This window comes from Vavraia culicis (genome assembly GCF_000192795.1).
Source record: "Vavraia culicis subsp. floridensis unplaced genomic scaffold supercont1.22, whole genome shotgun sequence".
Taxonomy (NCBI): Eukaryota; Fungi; Microsporidia; family Pleistophoridae; genus Vavraia; species Vavraia culicis.
In genome coordinates, this window is record NW_007360625.1 from 17,239 (window position 1) to 33,358 (window position 16,120).

The following is a 16,120-nucleotide window of genomic DNA, read 5'->3' on the forward strand; positions in this document are numbered from 1 at the left end:
GCTAAATTTATCTTCATTGTGATTGTAGCCTCTTCCCAGTAACAAGCTACCTGCCTTACTTTCAAAAAGAGATTTTTGTGAATGTGCGGTGCTAACATAATTTTACTGAATATACCTATGTGGATCATAATTTGCTCATTACTTCATGGTGGTGCCGCAAAAGCAGAATAGGTGACTGATCGGTAAAATCTCTTGTCAGCAAATTTTTTATTATTCTAGGTCCATAAGGCAATATTTATCTAGGATTTGCCAAACATGCATTCCAGTACCTCATTAATACCTTTTACCTCCCAAAGCTTAAATTCCATTCTGCTGATGAGTTATTGCGACAATGATATTTGGAATGCACCGTTTAAATCATTTTCAATGCCCTGCTCGTACTGGTATAAAAGTGATTTGCCGTTCATTCAGTAAATATATCATTTACATTTAGAGGCTCGGAGCCACACCATTTCGTCTTTCTCTGCTGTACAAAGACAAGTATAGGCATTGTATTACCACATAACTTTTTAGTACTGCCGTTCTGCTGCATTTCCACCATCAAATTTATCTTTTCTTTTTGAGCTGCGAATTATGTGCACCCCGTTCTTCGCTATGTTTTTCCTCCTCCTCATGAAATACGTTCGCGGTATTTACGTGTTTGAAACATTCAATAATAACCTAATATTTGTGGATGAAACCGTTAATGAGCAATGGTCATTCTCAATAAGCAGTATGGTTGATGAGTATGATAACAGAGGCGTAGGAATGGGTGTCCTTGGGAGTAATTCTGAACTAGCGTATCTGATGAAAAATGAAATTGATCACAATATTACCGATCACGCCAGTGATTCGTCTATTAGCGCTAAGAAGGAGGAAAATTACGGCAATGTAGGAGATGCTGGCATGTTAACTGGGAATAAAGGTGAATTAAATACTCTTGTAAGAAAGACGGAGATTATAAATGCTAACGATGAAATGAAGGATATTGCCGATCAAAATAACGAGGATGATACCGATGTTAGGTCAAATACACCAAGTATTTTGATGAAGGCGACGAATACGCTCAGTAAAATTGAGGATTACACGGATGGTAAGGTGTGTGCCAAAATCAAAGAGAAAATCGACAGCTTTGGGTTCACAGAGACAGGAAAGATATATTGCATCGAAAACAAGTGCATTATGTACCTCGCCCCACGACTGAGCGACATTATCAATCAGCCGTTTTTATACAAGAACGTACTTATTACGGCCTCAAAACGCAATATCAGCTATGATATAAGGACGAGTGGCACTACTCTCTACGTAATAATAGGTGTTTTATACGTCCGGCTTATGGATGTGAACAGCAGGTACACGCGCATTCTTAAGTTCTACAACATATGTGCGCCGTTTTTCAGCGTTGAAAAAGGTGTAAAAGTTTTGTATGACGTCTTTGAGGATGGGCCGAATCGATTTACGGTGTACGAACCGATAAAGAATGTTTATAAATTGGAAAATTTTAAAAAGGCGTATTTCTTCCGTAAGATACTGAGAGAAGCACCAGACATGAACGACAGGGTGTGTACAGATTTGAAAATTTTGGCAATTTTGATGACAACGGTTTTTATAGTGGTGTTGTTTCTACGCAGGGAGAACCATGTAAAGGTAAAAAGAGTGCTACGCGTAGATAAGGGAGTAAAATATGCTAGTGGCGTGTTCAACAGACGAAATGTGCTGGTAAAAATACATAACAAGAAGGACATAAGGTACTGTAATGAGCTGCACATCATGAAGATGCTTGACATGCCGTGTTTCATTAAATACACGTATAGAGAGGAGAGAAAGCACGAATTCTTGCTGGTTGTAGAGGATTGTGGCAAAAGCTTGCAAGAGAGAATCGATGAGGAAGCAAAAGTACTGCCCAACAGCACGAACCACTCTATTACTCACGATAATACGTTCACAATCTCTGAAACCGTGAGCAATGAGGCTAATACGCGTAACGACGATGCCGAACTCGGTGATGACGCATTATATGAACAGGATGCGTCAAACACGTATGCTTCCGTACACAGCCCAGGTGTGAGCGAGTTTGAGAGCACGGTTCGACACACCAAGGCAGACACGTGTAAATTTAGTGAAAATGTCAAGGATTGGCTCAGTTTATTTTTGAAACTTGTACGAGTAGTGCACGAATTGCATGCCAAAAATATCGCACATTGTAATTTAACATTTGTGAATATTTTCGTAAAAAATGATGAAGTATTCATCGGTAACTTTGAGGAATGTTTTTTTGATCAGGAACATGTTCAGACAAGCCGAACGAATGATGAGTCACATGTTGCGAATATTGTAAATACGAATGATAATTTGGTTGATAACGAGCACACAGACAATACCGAGAACGTTAGCAATGGCTACAAGAAAAGAATTGAAGGATATGTTGATGTACTACGATACCCGAATGAGCACAAATTAGAGTTCGGCCTAGGAACTGAAAATTTCAGAGCTCCTGAAATAATTAGGTATAACAGCTTTGATGAACCATTGGACATGGAAAAGTGCAAAAAAGCAGACGTGTTTTCACTTGCAGTAATGTTACACACCACAGTTTTTGGTCACCATCCGTTCAACAAGGATAATTACGCAATAGAGGACAACGTGGTACACGATAACTATTCACTGAATAGCAACGTGAAGGGACCTTTGCTGGATCTGATGCATCACATGCTGAAGAACGATTATAAGGAGCGGCTTGGTATTGGCAGTGTGGAGAGACATCCTGCGTTCTGGGACAATGAGAAAACGTACAATTTCTACGCTACGCTTAGCGATATTCTGGAGAATAAAAGTGATACATCGTACAAAATATTCTGCAGGTTAGAACGTAACAAGAGCAAAGTGTTTGCAGGGAACTGGGCGAATATGTTGGACAAGGTTATAAGAGATGAGCTCATTATGCACCGAATATACAACTTTAATGGCCTGAAGGGTCTTCTGAGGGTGATAAGAAACAAAGGCAGACACTACCAAGAGCTAGCAAGTGAGATACGGCACATATATAAATCATTTCCCGATGGTTTTGTGGAGTATTTCAAGGTGCGGTTCCCCAACTTACTAATGGTTTGTTACTACTCCGGAAAGGTGGCAGCAACAGAGGAACTCCTCAGAAATTTCTATCGATGAATATTTTTAACATGATGCAGGCAGTGCAGTCTTTAAATTATACCGGTGTATATTCCTGGCAGCACGTTAATTTACATGCGAGTGGTGCTTTAATGAAATTATTACCTTCTTACGCTAATACTAAATAAAGTATTTTCATCGGACAGAACGTTTTACTCCACGCAAATACGAAGGTGCTACAATTTTGACGGAGCACCGCGTGTAAAGTGAAATCTAAAACAATCATTTCGATGCTGCTACCATTTGGTCGTATAAAATACACCAAGTGAGCATATTATGCAACACGCTAACTCTACTGTTCAAACTGTCCATTTACCTCCTGCACACCATCAACATCCAAATAAACACGGTACTATACGCCAACACATTCATTTATTCGCTGCCTTTGCGCTTGTCCGTATGTACGAAATATTTGGACCGAGCCCAAAATTATAATTTTTGTCATTCCCCATGGCCACAAAAAAAGTACGCTACGTAATTTTCAAAATCGAGAGTGGCAATAACACGCTGCTGAAGATGAGTGATGCATCGCTGCTGAATATTTTTAGGGACCAGATGTACGAAATGTACGGTTCCTTTGGTATGATGCACTTTCACAACGTATGCCTGACATTATTTCTGCTGCACAACCAAATAATCGTTCTCAAGGTTCCGCGAGCAATAAAGAATGAGATTTGTAGCGCTATGCAGCAGTGTAAGAGTATCGCTGGTAGGAATGTGACGTTTAATGCCATCATGGCCAAGAGTTCGATTAAACGGGTCAGAGCGTATTTAAAAGAAAAATTTGAGAAAGAGGAAAGGCTGAGGGGGCAAAGATAGCACAGCATGTAGAACTATGGTTCATTACTATCATACTGAGAGTGCTGGCAATGTCTACGGAATTGCACGTCTAGAAAGGACAATTATGTGTGGCTGATCCGATAACAAAGCGATCGTTGCACAAATAACGCTTTCATAGACTAAACATCATTTTTATTGCAGATATTCATCCCAACCTTTGTTTGTGTGGTGAATTACGCCATTTATTTCATTTTTGGCACGTATTAATATTTTGTCAGCAATTAATTTTCTTATGAACTGATTGCTCATTACAAGCGCGTTATTTTTCATTCTTTCTTCCGTGATCATTACCTTAAATCTATCTATGATGCCGTTAAGTTCGTTTATATGGTAGATTAGCTCTTTGTTGTATGAATCTGCTTTTTCGTGTCTTTTAATATGCTTATTAAGTGCATCGGAGCGCGTGTAGGTCTTGTCGCATTCGTTACACTTGAACGGTCTGTCACCGGTATGTTTTCTCAGATGGGCCTGCAGCGTGTACTTGGTGCTGTGCGGATCACGCTTCTTGCAGCCTTCCCAGAGACATGTCAGAGACTCATTGGTGTGGTTGTTCGTGTGTTTGACCAGATCATCGTGATTATCCGTCGTGTATTCGCACTCCCTCCATTTGCATTCGAGCATCCGCGTGATGGGTGCGAAAAAGTTTTGAGATTTGGGTGATTTTTCGTGGAACGGGTACCCGAATAAAAGTTAGGTCCGAGGAGTGTAAATGAATGTAAGGATAGTATAAATGTAAGTAGACACACCTTTGAAGAGCATACAGGGCCACTAAAACACAATATTAGGCAAATTGTAGTTGCATATCAGGAGTGGTAGTGGTATAGCTGATCATTTATTCAGGTCAATACAAATTGGTCTACTTGTTCTGGAAATGGATATAAAATGAGTATTGATAAAGCAGTAGTTTCATTTTTATGGTTATGGCTACTATTTTCTGAGTTGAACATCTTTATATGATTAATCATCTCCTAACCTAGGATCGGAAACACCCGTAAGAATGTACCGATGCAACTGCTTCAGCACCGTTTTATCTCCTATCCATATGTTAGTGCGATATCTTGCAAAATCTGCTTTCAGCAACAAGAAATTGAAGGTGTTATAACACCACCAACAGGATGTGTGATATGATGGAAACAGTTCAAATCATTGTTATATCCATTTGTAGAAACATGTCCGTTCGTTAACTCGTATTTCTATTCTTTCTGTGCGATTATTGTTATATCCATTTGTATTCCCCAACAATATCAAAAATGACATCCCGCACATCGCTTGATAATTCCGTACCACACTCATTTTTCGATACGATAATGGCCAGAGCGGTACTGATAACTAACCTCTTGAAAAGAACAGAATCTCTTTTTTCAAGGAAATCTGCCGTAATTCTGTTTATATTAGTGCTAATTTTTACCACGCAATTGTTTATGAAGTGGAATATTCTATTCGAATTCGGAATGTTAATTATTGTAGCTCTTCTTGATGACATTGTGTTGAAAATATCCCTGTGCATAGCTATAATCGGTTTTTACAGTTCAATTAATTATTTGCAAATCATAAAATATTATCGTAATGATGGTTTGGAGGAGGCTTTGAAGACTTTTGGTAACTACGGAACGACTAGCTGAAAATAAAAGTTAATCCAATTATCTTTGAACCGCACGTTCGAGGAGCGTAAAGTGTTAATTTAGGCATTATAAACTGTCATTTAAGTATTTTGTGTGTGTTTAATTCGTTTAATATTTTTTAGATAGCAATCGGTCTGTCTTGGTTAATAGAAAATTTATTTATAGCACGGAGTCTACCACCAAGTGCTAATATTACTCGATCCACTGGGCATCGTGTGTTAGAGAATGAGTTTTGCAGCTGCTTACGTGGTAGGCAGTATATTGGTCATACCGATTGCATCTCAAGCGAGAAACGTAGTAGAATGTTCATTGCAAATAAACTTGCGAAATAGGTCCTATAAGCCAACAAACGTTGGTAGTGGTAGCAATTCATGAAACTAATGTTAACGGACACGGAAGTGCTGTTGTGCACAATGCTACTTGTCGTTATTCGAAAATAGGACGAAAGCCATTATTTTTTGCTTGAATCACTAGTTACAGCTATTCAGATGTGATGTATTAGCAAAGAATTACGGAACAAAACTTTGAAGCCAATATATTTGCCTAGTAGCGCAACTATTTGTTCAAATCAAACCAAAATTGCATATTCTTTCTGTTTTTCCTCGCAACGAGCATTGATTTTCGACAACAAAGTACTTCTTTCAATATTGCCGAAGTGAAAGAAGATAAAATGTTCAAACGCTGCAAAATGCGGTGCTCTTCCTGGATTGTATCGAAATAAGAATGACAACTAGCAAAATACGTGGTAAAGAATAAGATATTCGCTCATTTGTGCAACCAAACATTTTGTTTTGATGATAACAACATTGACCTGGTTATCGCGCACGATCAAAGTCAAGATCAATTCGAATACTCGAAGATTACAAAAATACAAGAGCAAATATTTTCAGCTCAAAGCGGGCCGGTACCTGGACGAGGTGTTATTAACAATTGGTGGTTCAACAACAAAATTTTTATTGCTAAAAATTTTTACCCCAGGAATCATGACTGAGAAGGTTTACATAGGGAAGGTGATCAAGCGTATTGAACGAAGCGGACCAGGTGGACCGATCACGCTTTGTCAATTGGAGTTGCTGGAGGAGAAACGGACCTTGCAACGGGCTGTAATGGGGCCGGTACGAGAAGGAGATTTGATTATGCTTTTGGATTGCGAGAGAGAACATAGAAGAGGAAAGTTTTAAAATAAAAATTTTTATTGGCGCCCTTTGCATTTTCATGAGCAGGAATTCACGTGGCGATGGAATAGATGGACTGTCAGATTTTGTACGTGTCTTCCATAAAAACATCAACAAAAATAAGAAGCTTGAACCCAAGTATTTTAAAAAGCTGTGTAGAATTGTGAGAGAGAACATGGTATGTCAATTTCTGGAGTTGCTGACCACGTTTACGAACAATGAGTGTATCGTTATAGGCAGGGCCATTATGAAGAATAGAATGGATGATGTTGATGAGCTGGTCGATTTTCTTGTGTCCAAGAAGTGCAAGTATCACATCATTATCCTAACCTGTACGCTGTGTAAGGGCAGGAAACTAAAAAATGTAGACTCTGTTAAGAATTATATCAAGTCGTTCTTCGGAGATGAGACCGGCATCAATTTTTATAGACTCATAATGATGATGGGCAGGAAGTACAGAAACGCTCTTGATGATGATATCATGGCGTTTTGTAGGAATAATGATCATCCTATTCTTAAAGAGGTGATAAAAGAACATGAAGATCGATTTTAAACAGTTCTTATGATAGGTAAAATAATACTAAGGTACTTTTAATGGATTGTTTTCTGAATGGTGGCTGATACAACCTTTTTCACAGGCTCAATATTTTTTGTTTGATACCGGCGTTGAGCCAAAAGTGTTGCACACACGCAAAATATTTTACAGGCACGAGAGGCCATGTACCATTTCATTGAAAATGTCTAACTAAATTTCTTGTTGCCATGAGATCGTGCCATATTTGTTTGGATGCTGTTGATGTGTGAGAAGATAAATAATGAGCGTATTTCAGTAAAAAAACTACGAGGTTGGTGCAACAGTTTTGACGATCAAGAGTGCCACTATTACGAGAAACGTAATGCATCATGAAAAGGTATCGCAAATGGGTCGGTGCAATCATAAAAGCATGTTATCTGCTCATATACAACAAAACATGTATTTGCTCGTTGTTATACGCATTATGAATTTTCGGTTTTGATCTAAATCGGTGATACTTCCAGCGGGCCAATGGCCCGGCAACACATGTACGAACAAAATATTGTACGCTGAACATGATGTGTCGAACCAGCCAATTGCTATTCGAGGCGTTCTCTCATCGCTGACCCCTTTGCTTTTTTGTGTTTTCTATCATTTTTTCTATCTGTTGTTTCGTCTTATACAGCTTGGCAAGATAATCTCTGTATGTTGCCAATCTTTCTTTATCAGGTTTTAGTTCTTGTCTGCATTCTACTTTTACACCTTGTGGACAATCTTCAAAAACAATTTTAGCTGGTTTAAGTACAGGCATAGTCTTTCTTAGCTTCTTTTCCATCCTTATTATTTCAAAATTCAGACTTATAACCCGGCGCTTACTCTCGGCCATGTCAAACTTGCTAATTCTTACGAGCTTATCGTTCTCCTGTCTTAATGAGTTCATTTTGAAGAAGTACTCGTTCCCAGTCTTAAAATGGATTTCTTCTTTAAGCTCTTTGATTTTACTAGTGCGCTCCTTCTTAAGTTTGAGGCGCTTTATTGCGTCGTGCTTGCTCTCCAGATTCTCTGGCTGCACACGTTTCTCCGCTGAATCGAACTTCCTGGCTGTTTTAAGCGATTTCATCGTGGGTTGGAAAAAGCAAAAAATTTTATACGGACCATTTGTTCAGTAAAAACTGCTGTGGTCATTTAAATGACAAAAAATACACCATAATCACATTGTTTGTGGTATAAAACGCGGTTATACAAGAATAATGAGATGGCAATCACTCATACGCCGTTCTGAGATCAGACCGTTTATTACCTGTGGTTAAAAAGGATATTTGATATTAAACACGTTGTAACACGTAGAATATCGCACTACAGACGAGTATCTATTTTTTGGATATCACGCACGAGTGCTTGTATTTTTCAGCCATCTGAGAAGAAAATTGAAGAAAAAGATTTATGTTTATTTGACAAAATTAAAAAGAAACTTAGGTATTTTAAAGCAATATAAGTACGTGTACTAGTCAAACAAGAGACAGCGTCTCTCTGGCAAGAAGTTTTGAATGAGTAACTCGTGTCACAGTCTATCTGTTAAAACGAGAGATTTGGCTCGATGTAATCAATTCAATTATTTACTGAATCATGGATGTGAGCGTATTAATATACGTAAAAATTCACCCAAGTTCATTACAATACTATATTGGCCCGAAATGATTCGGCCACATCAAGTTTAACAAATTGCTGCTCGTTTTGAAGAAAATTGGAGATACAAAGTGCATCTTTACCTATTGATCACTTCTATAACGTACAGGAATCATTTTTGCAGATCAAACCAATTTTTAAGTCGACCCTATCACTTGAACATGACAAATAAATGTTCTCTACGCTACTTAGCTAGTGCCAATATTGAGTTTGCGAGTAATGGCATTTATACAATTTTGTTTGAGTGGTTATTGGATCGAGTTTTCACCTCGTTGAACCCTTATCTAATGTAACTTTGTTCATGCCGCAGTTGTCTGGTATTTTAAACACTTTTTCATCAAAAGTGCGTTTATTTATCATTTAATATCACGGGTAGTTCGAACCTGCCGATCAAATGGCAGAGTATTATCGATTTGGTAAATGTTTCGTTGAGCGAGTGTTTAACTGGAGGTAGGAATGAAAGCTATTATTACGCGGTTCAAAAACAACGTATGTGTGAGAATGTTATGTTGTTATCCGATTGCTTAGTGTCTTCATTGCATATTTCCTTTCCAAGTCTTCGTATGATGAAAGCAAATTATTTAATACATTAAATGTTCATTTCGGAGGGAATTAAAGGCAACGGCAGTATCTTAGAAACGACGTGATTGTTCCATTAATGAAAATTATTGTGCGTTCTTTGTGGTCACTTGTGACACTAGACCTGAGATTAAGTCTTACATACCGATTCGTTGATCAATCCAAACGTATGTTGCAACGTTTTAATTGGCAATGTGAGTTATGAATAAATAGCGTTATTCTTCGATACTAACCGTTTGTTGGCCCAAACCGTGGTTTTAAACCTGAATAACAATCAAAACAGCCCGCATGTACCCTGATTCCGCAAGAAATTTGGTATTATACTGTGTATTTACTTTTCCTGTAGACCAGTTTACTGAGGGGCACCTCGCATTTGATTAGTAACCTGCTTAACGCTATTTCATATAAATAAAAAGACAACTCGAAAGCTGATTGATCAGTTCTGGAAAGTAAATTATTTGACCCTTAGAGAAAAATAGAAAATGCTTGTATCATGATAATAATGACCCATAAAAGCATCATAATATCCGAGATAAGTTCCTTAGTTCCACAATATCATCATTCAACTCTTTTTAACACGTATGGGCCCGAGATGTGATGTATTTGAGTAATCGATGATGTTAAGGAATGCTGCACTAAAGCTCGTTCAAATAAGAAATAACGTAGTGTCAGCGCATATTTGCCGTAATGGCAGCTATCATACGAAACTTATGAGGTAGTGATCCTCTTACTTTAAAACATACGTATCATATATTCCAAATTCATTATCATACAGATTTGTTTTACAAGAAAACATAAAGTTTTGAGGACCGTGCAACTAATTCTTTAAGTAATGCTGATTCTGCAACTTATAAGCCGAATTCGTTCATTGTGTTTACCGGGAAGTTCAGAATGTGATGGAGATACCATGAAAATGTGTGATCTGAACGGCGAATGGGTTGTGATAAATTGCCCTACCAATAGTAACTGTGTGCTTGATAACAATAAGATTACATGTTCACCTGCCAAAGGAGAGGAAAGCGTGCCTGCTGACCTATCAGTAATGAAGAAAGTCTCGAGTCAGCAGGAAAGCGTTGATAAAAAGGAAGAAAAAAAGCAAGAAAGCCAAAACAGCGCAGAGAACAAACCTAGTGATCAGAACAAAGCAGAAAACCAATCAAATATACCTAATAGCAATTCGTCTGCAGCCGAGAATAAATCTGATCAGTCGGAAGGAGCTCAAATGCCAAGTGAAAAGCAGCAACAACCGGATGATAGTAAGAATACGGAGAGTAAGGCGGAGACAGACAATCAGGATGAACAAAAATCACAGGAGCAGCCAAAGCCATCGGAGCCTCCAAAAGAGTCAGTTAAACCGCCTGAAGATAAACAGGAGAAAACTGTTACTGTATATAAGACAGTTACTGAGAAGATAATGATAGAGACACGGGATGAGCCATCAACGATACAGGAAATAGTTAAAACCGTTAAAAGACCGGATTTGCCTTGTTGTGATGAAAACCTGCAGGATTCATGCCGTATATGTCGTGATACAAAGCCTATAAGAGCAATTGTAATTGATCGTGAGAGCCTGTTAGGAGCGGGTAGCGAAGGCCAGCAGGGATCAACAGCCGGTAACGGTTCGAGTCAGCCACCCACCGGTGGTTCTGATACAGGCGGTGGAAGCGCGTCACCGACAGCACAAGGCGAAAGTAGCGATAACACTGCTCAACCGGGTGGAGGTTCAGGGGCATCACAGCCCGGACAAGCCGGCGGGGCTGACAGTTCTGCACAGCAGAGCAGTGGTCCCCCAAAAGCACCACTTGGCCATGGTAAAACACCATTGCCAGCTAGTAGTCTAACATCAACAGGTCCAGGTGCAAAAGCTTCTACTCCACCTAGTCCGGCAAAAAAGTCCCCACTCGCCAGTGCAGGCAAAAACAACATAAACTCGAGTCTTAAGGGCAAAGAGGGTCAAAAACTTGCTGGTGACACAGGAAGCACGCCATCGGGCGGTGGCGGTAATGCCAAAATAACAGAGAGCCAAATTAAACAAATTACGAGTGAGCTTGGATATAAAGCACCAGATGCGAACGTAAAGGCAGTCGCAGATCAGATTGGCAAATTTAAAACTACCAATGATGCAGCGATGTTCCTGGCACAAATCATGCACGAGTCTGGTGGCTTGTCGCAACTCGTAGAGAAAGGATGCAATGAAGATCCTGCTAAGTGTGGTAAAAATTATGACGATGGCAAGGGAAAGCCAGGTAAATATTATTTTGGACGTGGATTCATCCAACTGTCGTGGGCGGCCAATTACAAAGCAGCGAGTGAAGGCATTGGCATGGGCACTAAACTACTCGATAATCCTGATATGGTCGGTAAAGATCCAAAGGTAGCCATGCAGACATCGGTGTGGTACTGGCAAACAAGAGTTGCCACTGCACCGGGAGTCAAAGAAAATAAATTTGGAGCCACCACAAAGGCAATTAATGGTGCTTTGGAGTGCAAGGGACAAAATGTGGAGAAAAGTAAGAAGAGATATGATATTTACAAGAAAATTGTCAAAATCCTAAAGATAAGTAATCCTTCGAGTGAAGCTGGCTGCTATAATTAGTATGGCAGGTTTAAATAAATTAGACCATAATTAATTAAAAGAGCGAAAATTATTAATAAACAGTTCTCCATCCTTTCAGTTACTCTTTATGTGGTGCATTCGACATGCTACATGTTTTTGTAAGTTGATTGTGCGATCTTCTCATTAGATCATAGCTCGAACATGATGTGAGCAGGATATGTTCTAATTCATTTACCATGGCATACATGTACCTATAGACATGGTAGTTAATAGAAATAGATGCCATAAACTACGTTTCTTGCCACTTATAATGGAATATTAAGATGGCATCGTTTTGACAACTTTCCCATAACACCAAGCAGCATTGTAAACAACCTGAGATATTACCTACCACGTTGCTGCGGCAACTCCAATACGAAATGGATGAGCTAACAGATAATGAATAATGGTGGTGTGTGAGTAAATTTACTTATCTAAATGGATTAATCGCAGTTTACCTAATTCACAGGCACACCGAAGTTACTGCGGTGTTTATAAATCACGAACAAAATTTTATTTCATAGCTACGTAATGTTGGTAGGTAGGGTGAATGCTCCATACAACACACCGCTAATAATAATTTTGGTAAAAATGCCGGAATAGAACACCAATTACCAATTGAATGCATGCACACCAGAGTTAACAGTGCAGACACCAAATTAGGTACAGCAGGGTTCTTATACCTTTGCATTTGCCCGAATAAAACTGCGTTCTGAGTCCTAAGAATTAGCTATATTATCTCAGTTCATGTATTGTGGCCGAAGACTTAGACAGTCTGCATCGTACCGCATATAAATACCATTTTAAATAAATTTTATTGAAGCGTCCATTGAACAGCATCCGCTGCTCATCGGGTATAAAGCGGCTCTTTATTAACTGGCTAATCTCTATTCATTAAAAACCCGTATATTACCGGTTATAATACCAGCAGGATCACATGTCTTCAATTCGACAAAGATCCTTTCTGAAACTTCAATGCGATACTTGCCATCAGCTTTTTTCAAAAATTCGAGTAATTCTAGGGCGTATACAACATCCGAATGAGTCATGGCCAACTCTTCTGAAATAACTTCAACGGATACACACCCTTTAATCCTCGATATATAATTATAAACTTTGTATTTCCAGTATTTCTTGTAAACTGCGAGTCCTTGATCAGACAGAGGTTTTTCTGGTGTCCCTTTTTTGTTAGTAATTTTGCACAGACAGTAACTGAAATCAATTAAAAAGTAGCCAAAACCTTTTCCTTGATAGCAGGGCAGAACGACAATACACGATAAATTGAACTTTGTTGAGAACTTTTCCCTGGAGAAATACCCTATAAAGTTGCCATTGTCATCATACAGAGTGTAAAATAAAAAAGGCTCCACATCATAGTAGAGTGTCTTGTGATCGAGGAAGCACTTTGCCACCAAACAGAGATTCCTGCAGAATATTGTGTCTATCTCACCATCCACCTCATATAATTTCAGTTTTCCGCGGGAGTACACCAGATTACCGCGTAGACACATATCGCACTTCAACTTGTGTCTTTCTAACGAAATAGACTCCTTGAAGTAGGAAAAGCACTTCTCGCAGACATACATAGAGTATGACACATTGATAAAAGGCGAAAGATACTGCGGTGAAAGCTTTTTGCTCCCTATGTACAACTTGGAAACAACTATCTCCTTGCCCATATATCGTTGTCCTCGCTCGTCTTTCATAAATCCTTTGCTTCTCACAAAGCTGTTGAACATGTTCATCTCAAATCTGGCCATTACTTCTAGCTGCGTAGCGCCCAGGTATAACTTCTCTCGACATGGTCTGCAGAACTGGGCGGTGGTACACGTTTTGTGGAATATTTGTGGACAAACCAAGCAGCGCATCGTGTCGTCATCATTATTCAATCCACATTCTGTGCACGCGTTACAATCGTTACATATGAAGATAACCTCGTAATTTTCGACTATCCGACTCCCTTTCTTTGAACAGCTGTTATGAAATTTCCTTCCACATTTGAGACATTTTACAAAAATTTTTCTCAAAATTTTCCCACAAAAACAGCATTTTTTATCGGAGTCTTCCAAAATTATGGTGTCTTTATCTCCAAAATCATGTGTCATGGCACAATTTTTCTCTATTTTATCGGTGCTACCGTTTTGATGTTCCAAGTTGATTCTTTTTAGTCTCGGTGCCTTGCTCATATTCCTTTCATTCTTAGACTCGGTATTTTCATTGATTACATCGTCCAATTCGTTGCTTTTCTCATGAGCTGCCGCCCTGTTTCCTTCCATTGCAGTAAGATCAGTTCCTATATCGCCTCTTTTGTTAATTAAAGGACGAACAATGCTGTCCCCATCCTCACACAAACTATTCTTAACTCTTGTTCGGCCAATCGTGCGCATTTGAATTTTATACAATGGGTCTTTTGTTACTTAAATGTTTTACATTCAAAAACGCAAAACTCATTATCATCGAAGCAAATATCACCGTTTGAGAGAGTATTTGTGACAGACGGTCTTCGTATTTTTGGTATTCCACAGCAAACATAGGAGATAGCGAAACTATGGCTTTTAAGATAAAAATTTTTCTTTATTCTACAAACATCTTTTTCTTGGAGTGGACAGGTAGAACAGTCTTGTTAATTTTTATGAACAGAGAAAAACATAATATGAGTCATCATCGTGCAACAAGCACCCGTCTAAATCACATTGTTGTCCAGTCATGGATAAAACGTCATAATTAATTCTAATTTTATTAACTTGTTGATAAATTGAGCAATTTTTCTTCGCTCTTAAAGCCGAAATAAAACGAATATCGAATATTTTAGAAGTTCAATGTGCGTTACTATGAACATATACACCGGTAGCAGTCCTTAGTTCATAAACGGCTTGTTTACTATAAAAAGCGTGTTCATTAATTCATACCATATTTGATACATCCAGAACGTGCTCGACAGAGAATGGCTAGCTAGCACTGTGGCACGGCTGCGCACGAATTGCCAGAATGTAAATATGTGACACCGCAGGTCTGTAAATATTCTATTTTGACAGAAGGTTGAATATCAATATATCTTAACTGTCACATTTTCTTAGATTGTTCAAGTATATACGGCTTGATTGTATGAGAGGAGTTATCAATTTTTCTCGCTATTTTTATCCTAAAATATCGCTTTAATGAATATTTTTCTCCTATATCGGATGCCGCAACTGTATCTTGTTTTAACCCAGACATACCCTTGGATGAATGATTTATTGGAAGAGAGAGGAAAAACAATCAACAAAATATTGAAATATATGACAGAAAATAATTATCTGGACGAAGAACTGTATCTTTCGCTCAAGGTGCAAGAACTGGCAAAGAATGTATCGTGCGATCGAGAGTTTGATCTGGAACAACTCAAGAAAGGGGTGAAGCAGTCGAAAGAGTACGAAGATCTATTTGAAAACGATAACATTGTCGTGCAAAACGTTAAAACAGGTGATATGTGCTGTTTGACACAGATGAAAATCCGTGAGCGATGGGAGAGTGTCTGCGGACATGCTATGGAACGAAATGCAGTTTTAGGTTACATGAAGAAGGACAAGAATGCCAGGTGTCCTGTAATAGGATGCAATATGGTATTAAGGGAAAGACGTGGTAAATAGCAGGTATAGTACAACTTTATAAGTGCTGGTCATCGTTGTTTGGAGGGAATTTGTTTGTTATTGATAAATGTCATTTTTTTTGAACTGAGTTTGCAATTTAGACTTAACTCTGTGTTTGTAAGAAATGATACTTGATGCAAGGCACTGAGAATGTTGCAGTGGTTAATAACTTTTCTTGTTAAAGATTGGAGTAAATCAGAAAAAGAATCAAAGTTTTTTCCACTCAAAATAAGTAAATACTACTCATTCTTTTCTCTTCTTATGGAGTTTTACCAATTTTTATATCGAAATTGGTTGATAATGGGGTGTAGAGAGATGGTCCTACAGAATTG

General features: G+C 38.6%; 10 protein-coding genes across 10 annotated transcripts; 7 read left to right on the forward strand and 3 right to left on the reverse strand.

Moving 5' to 3' along the window:
- Positions 1–594: 594 nt before the first annotated feature.
- VCUG_01427 (IRE protein kinase) lies at positions 595–3,285 on the forward strand (the record flags this gene model as incomplete). The annotated part of the gene is made up of 1 exon (XM_008076255.1): positions 595–3,285. One exon carries the CDS (start codon positions 595–597, stop codon positions 3,145–3,147), a length of 2,553 nt encoding a protein of 850 aa, XP_008074446.1. The 3' UTR covers positions 3,148–3,285.
- VCUG_01429 (uncharacterized protein) lies at positions 3,234–4,613 on the reverse strand. Its single transcript, XM_008076257.1, has one exon. It carries the CDS (start codon positions 4,606–4,608, stop codon positions 4,120–4,122), a length of 489 nt encoding a protein of 162 aa, XP_008074448.1. The 5' UTR covers positions 4,609–4,613; the 3' UTR covers positions 3,234–4,119.
- VCUG_01428 (uncharacterized protein) lies at positions 3,598–4,123 on the forward strand (the record flags this gene model as incomplete). The annotated part of the gene is made up of 1 exon (XM_008076256.1): positions 3,598–4,123. One exon carries the CDS (start codon positions 3,598–3,600, stop codon positions 3,964–3,966), a length of 369 nt encoding a protein of 122 aa, XP_008074447.1. The 3' UTR covers positions 3,967–4,123.
- Positions 4,614–5,237: 624 nt separating the features above from the next.
- VCUG_01430 (uncharacterized protein) lies at positions 5,238–5,609 on the forward strand (the record flags this gene model as incomplete). Its single annotated transcript, XM_008076258.1, has 1 exon — positions 5,238–5,609. One exon carries the CDS (start codon positions 5,238–5,240, stop codon positions 5,607–5,609), a length of 372 nt encoding a protein of 123 aa, XP_008074449.1.
- A 794-nt stretch (positions 5,610–6,403) lies between these two features.
- VCUG_01431 (uncharacterized protein) lies at positions 6,404–6,790 on the forward strand (the record flags this gene model as incomplete). Its single annotated transcript, XM_008076259.1, has 1 exon — positions 6,404–6,790. The coding sequence occupies one exon, from the start codon at positions 6,404–6,406 to the stop codon at positions 6,788–6,790; it is 387 nt and encodes a 128-aa protein (XP_008074450.1).
- Positions 6,791–6,824: 34 nt separating this feature from the next.
- VCUG_01432 (uncharacterized protein) lies at positions 6,825–7,337 on the forward strand (the record flags this gene model as incomplete). The annotated part of the gene is made up of 1 exon (XM_008076260.1): positions 6,825–7,337. The coding sequence occupies one exon, from the start codon at positions 6,825–6,827 to the stop codon at positions 7,335–7,337; it is 513 nt and encodes a 170-aa protein (XP_008074451.1).
- A 27-nt stretch (positions 7,338–7,364) lies between these two features.
- Positions 7,365–8,418, reverse strand: VCUG_01433 (uncharacterized protein; the record flags this gene model as incomplete). The annotated part of the gene is made up of 1 exon (XM_008076261.1): positions 7,365–8,418. The coding sequence occupies one exon, from the start codon at positions 8,416–8,418 to the stop codon at positions 7,915–7,917; it is 504 nt and encodes a 167-aa protein (XP_008074452.1). The 3' UTR covers positions 7,365–7,914.
- Positions 8,419–10,205: 1,787 nt separating this feature from the next.
- On the forward strand, positions 10,206–12,205 carry VCUG_01434 (uncharacterized protein). Its single transcript, XM_008076262.1, has one exon. The coding sequence runs from the start codon at positions 10,396–10,398 to the stop codon at positions 12,157–12,159; it is 1,764 nt and encodes a 587-aa protein (XP_008074453.1). The 5' UTR covers positions 10,206–10,395; the 3' UTR covers positions 12,160–12,205.
- A 750-nt stretch (positions 12,206–12,955) lies between these two features.
- VCUG_01435 (uncharacterized protein) lies at positions 12,956–14,546 on the reverse strand (the record flags this gene model as incomplete). The annotated part of the gene is made up of 1 exon (XM_008076263.1): positions 12,956–14,546. The coding sequence occupies one exon, from the start codon at positions 14,544–14,546 to the stop codon at positions 13,047–13,049; it is 1,500 nt and encodes a 499-aa protein (XP_008074454.1). The 3' UTR covers positions 12,956–13,046.
- An 837-nt stretch (positions 14,547–15,383) lies between these two features.
- Positions 15,384–15,989, forward strand: VCUG_01436 (uncharacterized protein; the record flags this gene model as incomplete). The annotated part of the gene is made up of 1 exon (XM_008076264.1): positions 15,384–15,989. One exon carries the CDS (start codon positions 15,384–15,386, stop codon positions 15,786–15,788), a length of 405 nt encoding a protein of 134 aa, XP_008074455.1. The 3' UTR covers positions 15,789–15,989.
- Between the last annotated feature and the right edge of the window lie 131 nt (positions 15,990–16,120).

Bases quoted from the DNA above. Each gene is read 5' to 3' on its own strand.
- VCUG_01429 (XM_008076257.1), bottom strand. From the start codon at position 4,608: ATGCTCGAATGCAAATGGAGGGAGTGCGAATACACGACGGATAATCAC.
- VCUG_01434 (XM_008076262.1), top strand. From the start codon at position 10,396: ATGCTGATTCTGCAACTTATAAGCCGAATTCGTTCATTGTGTTTACCG.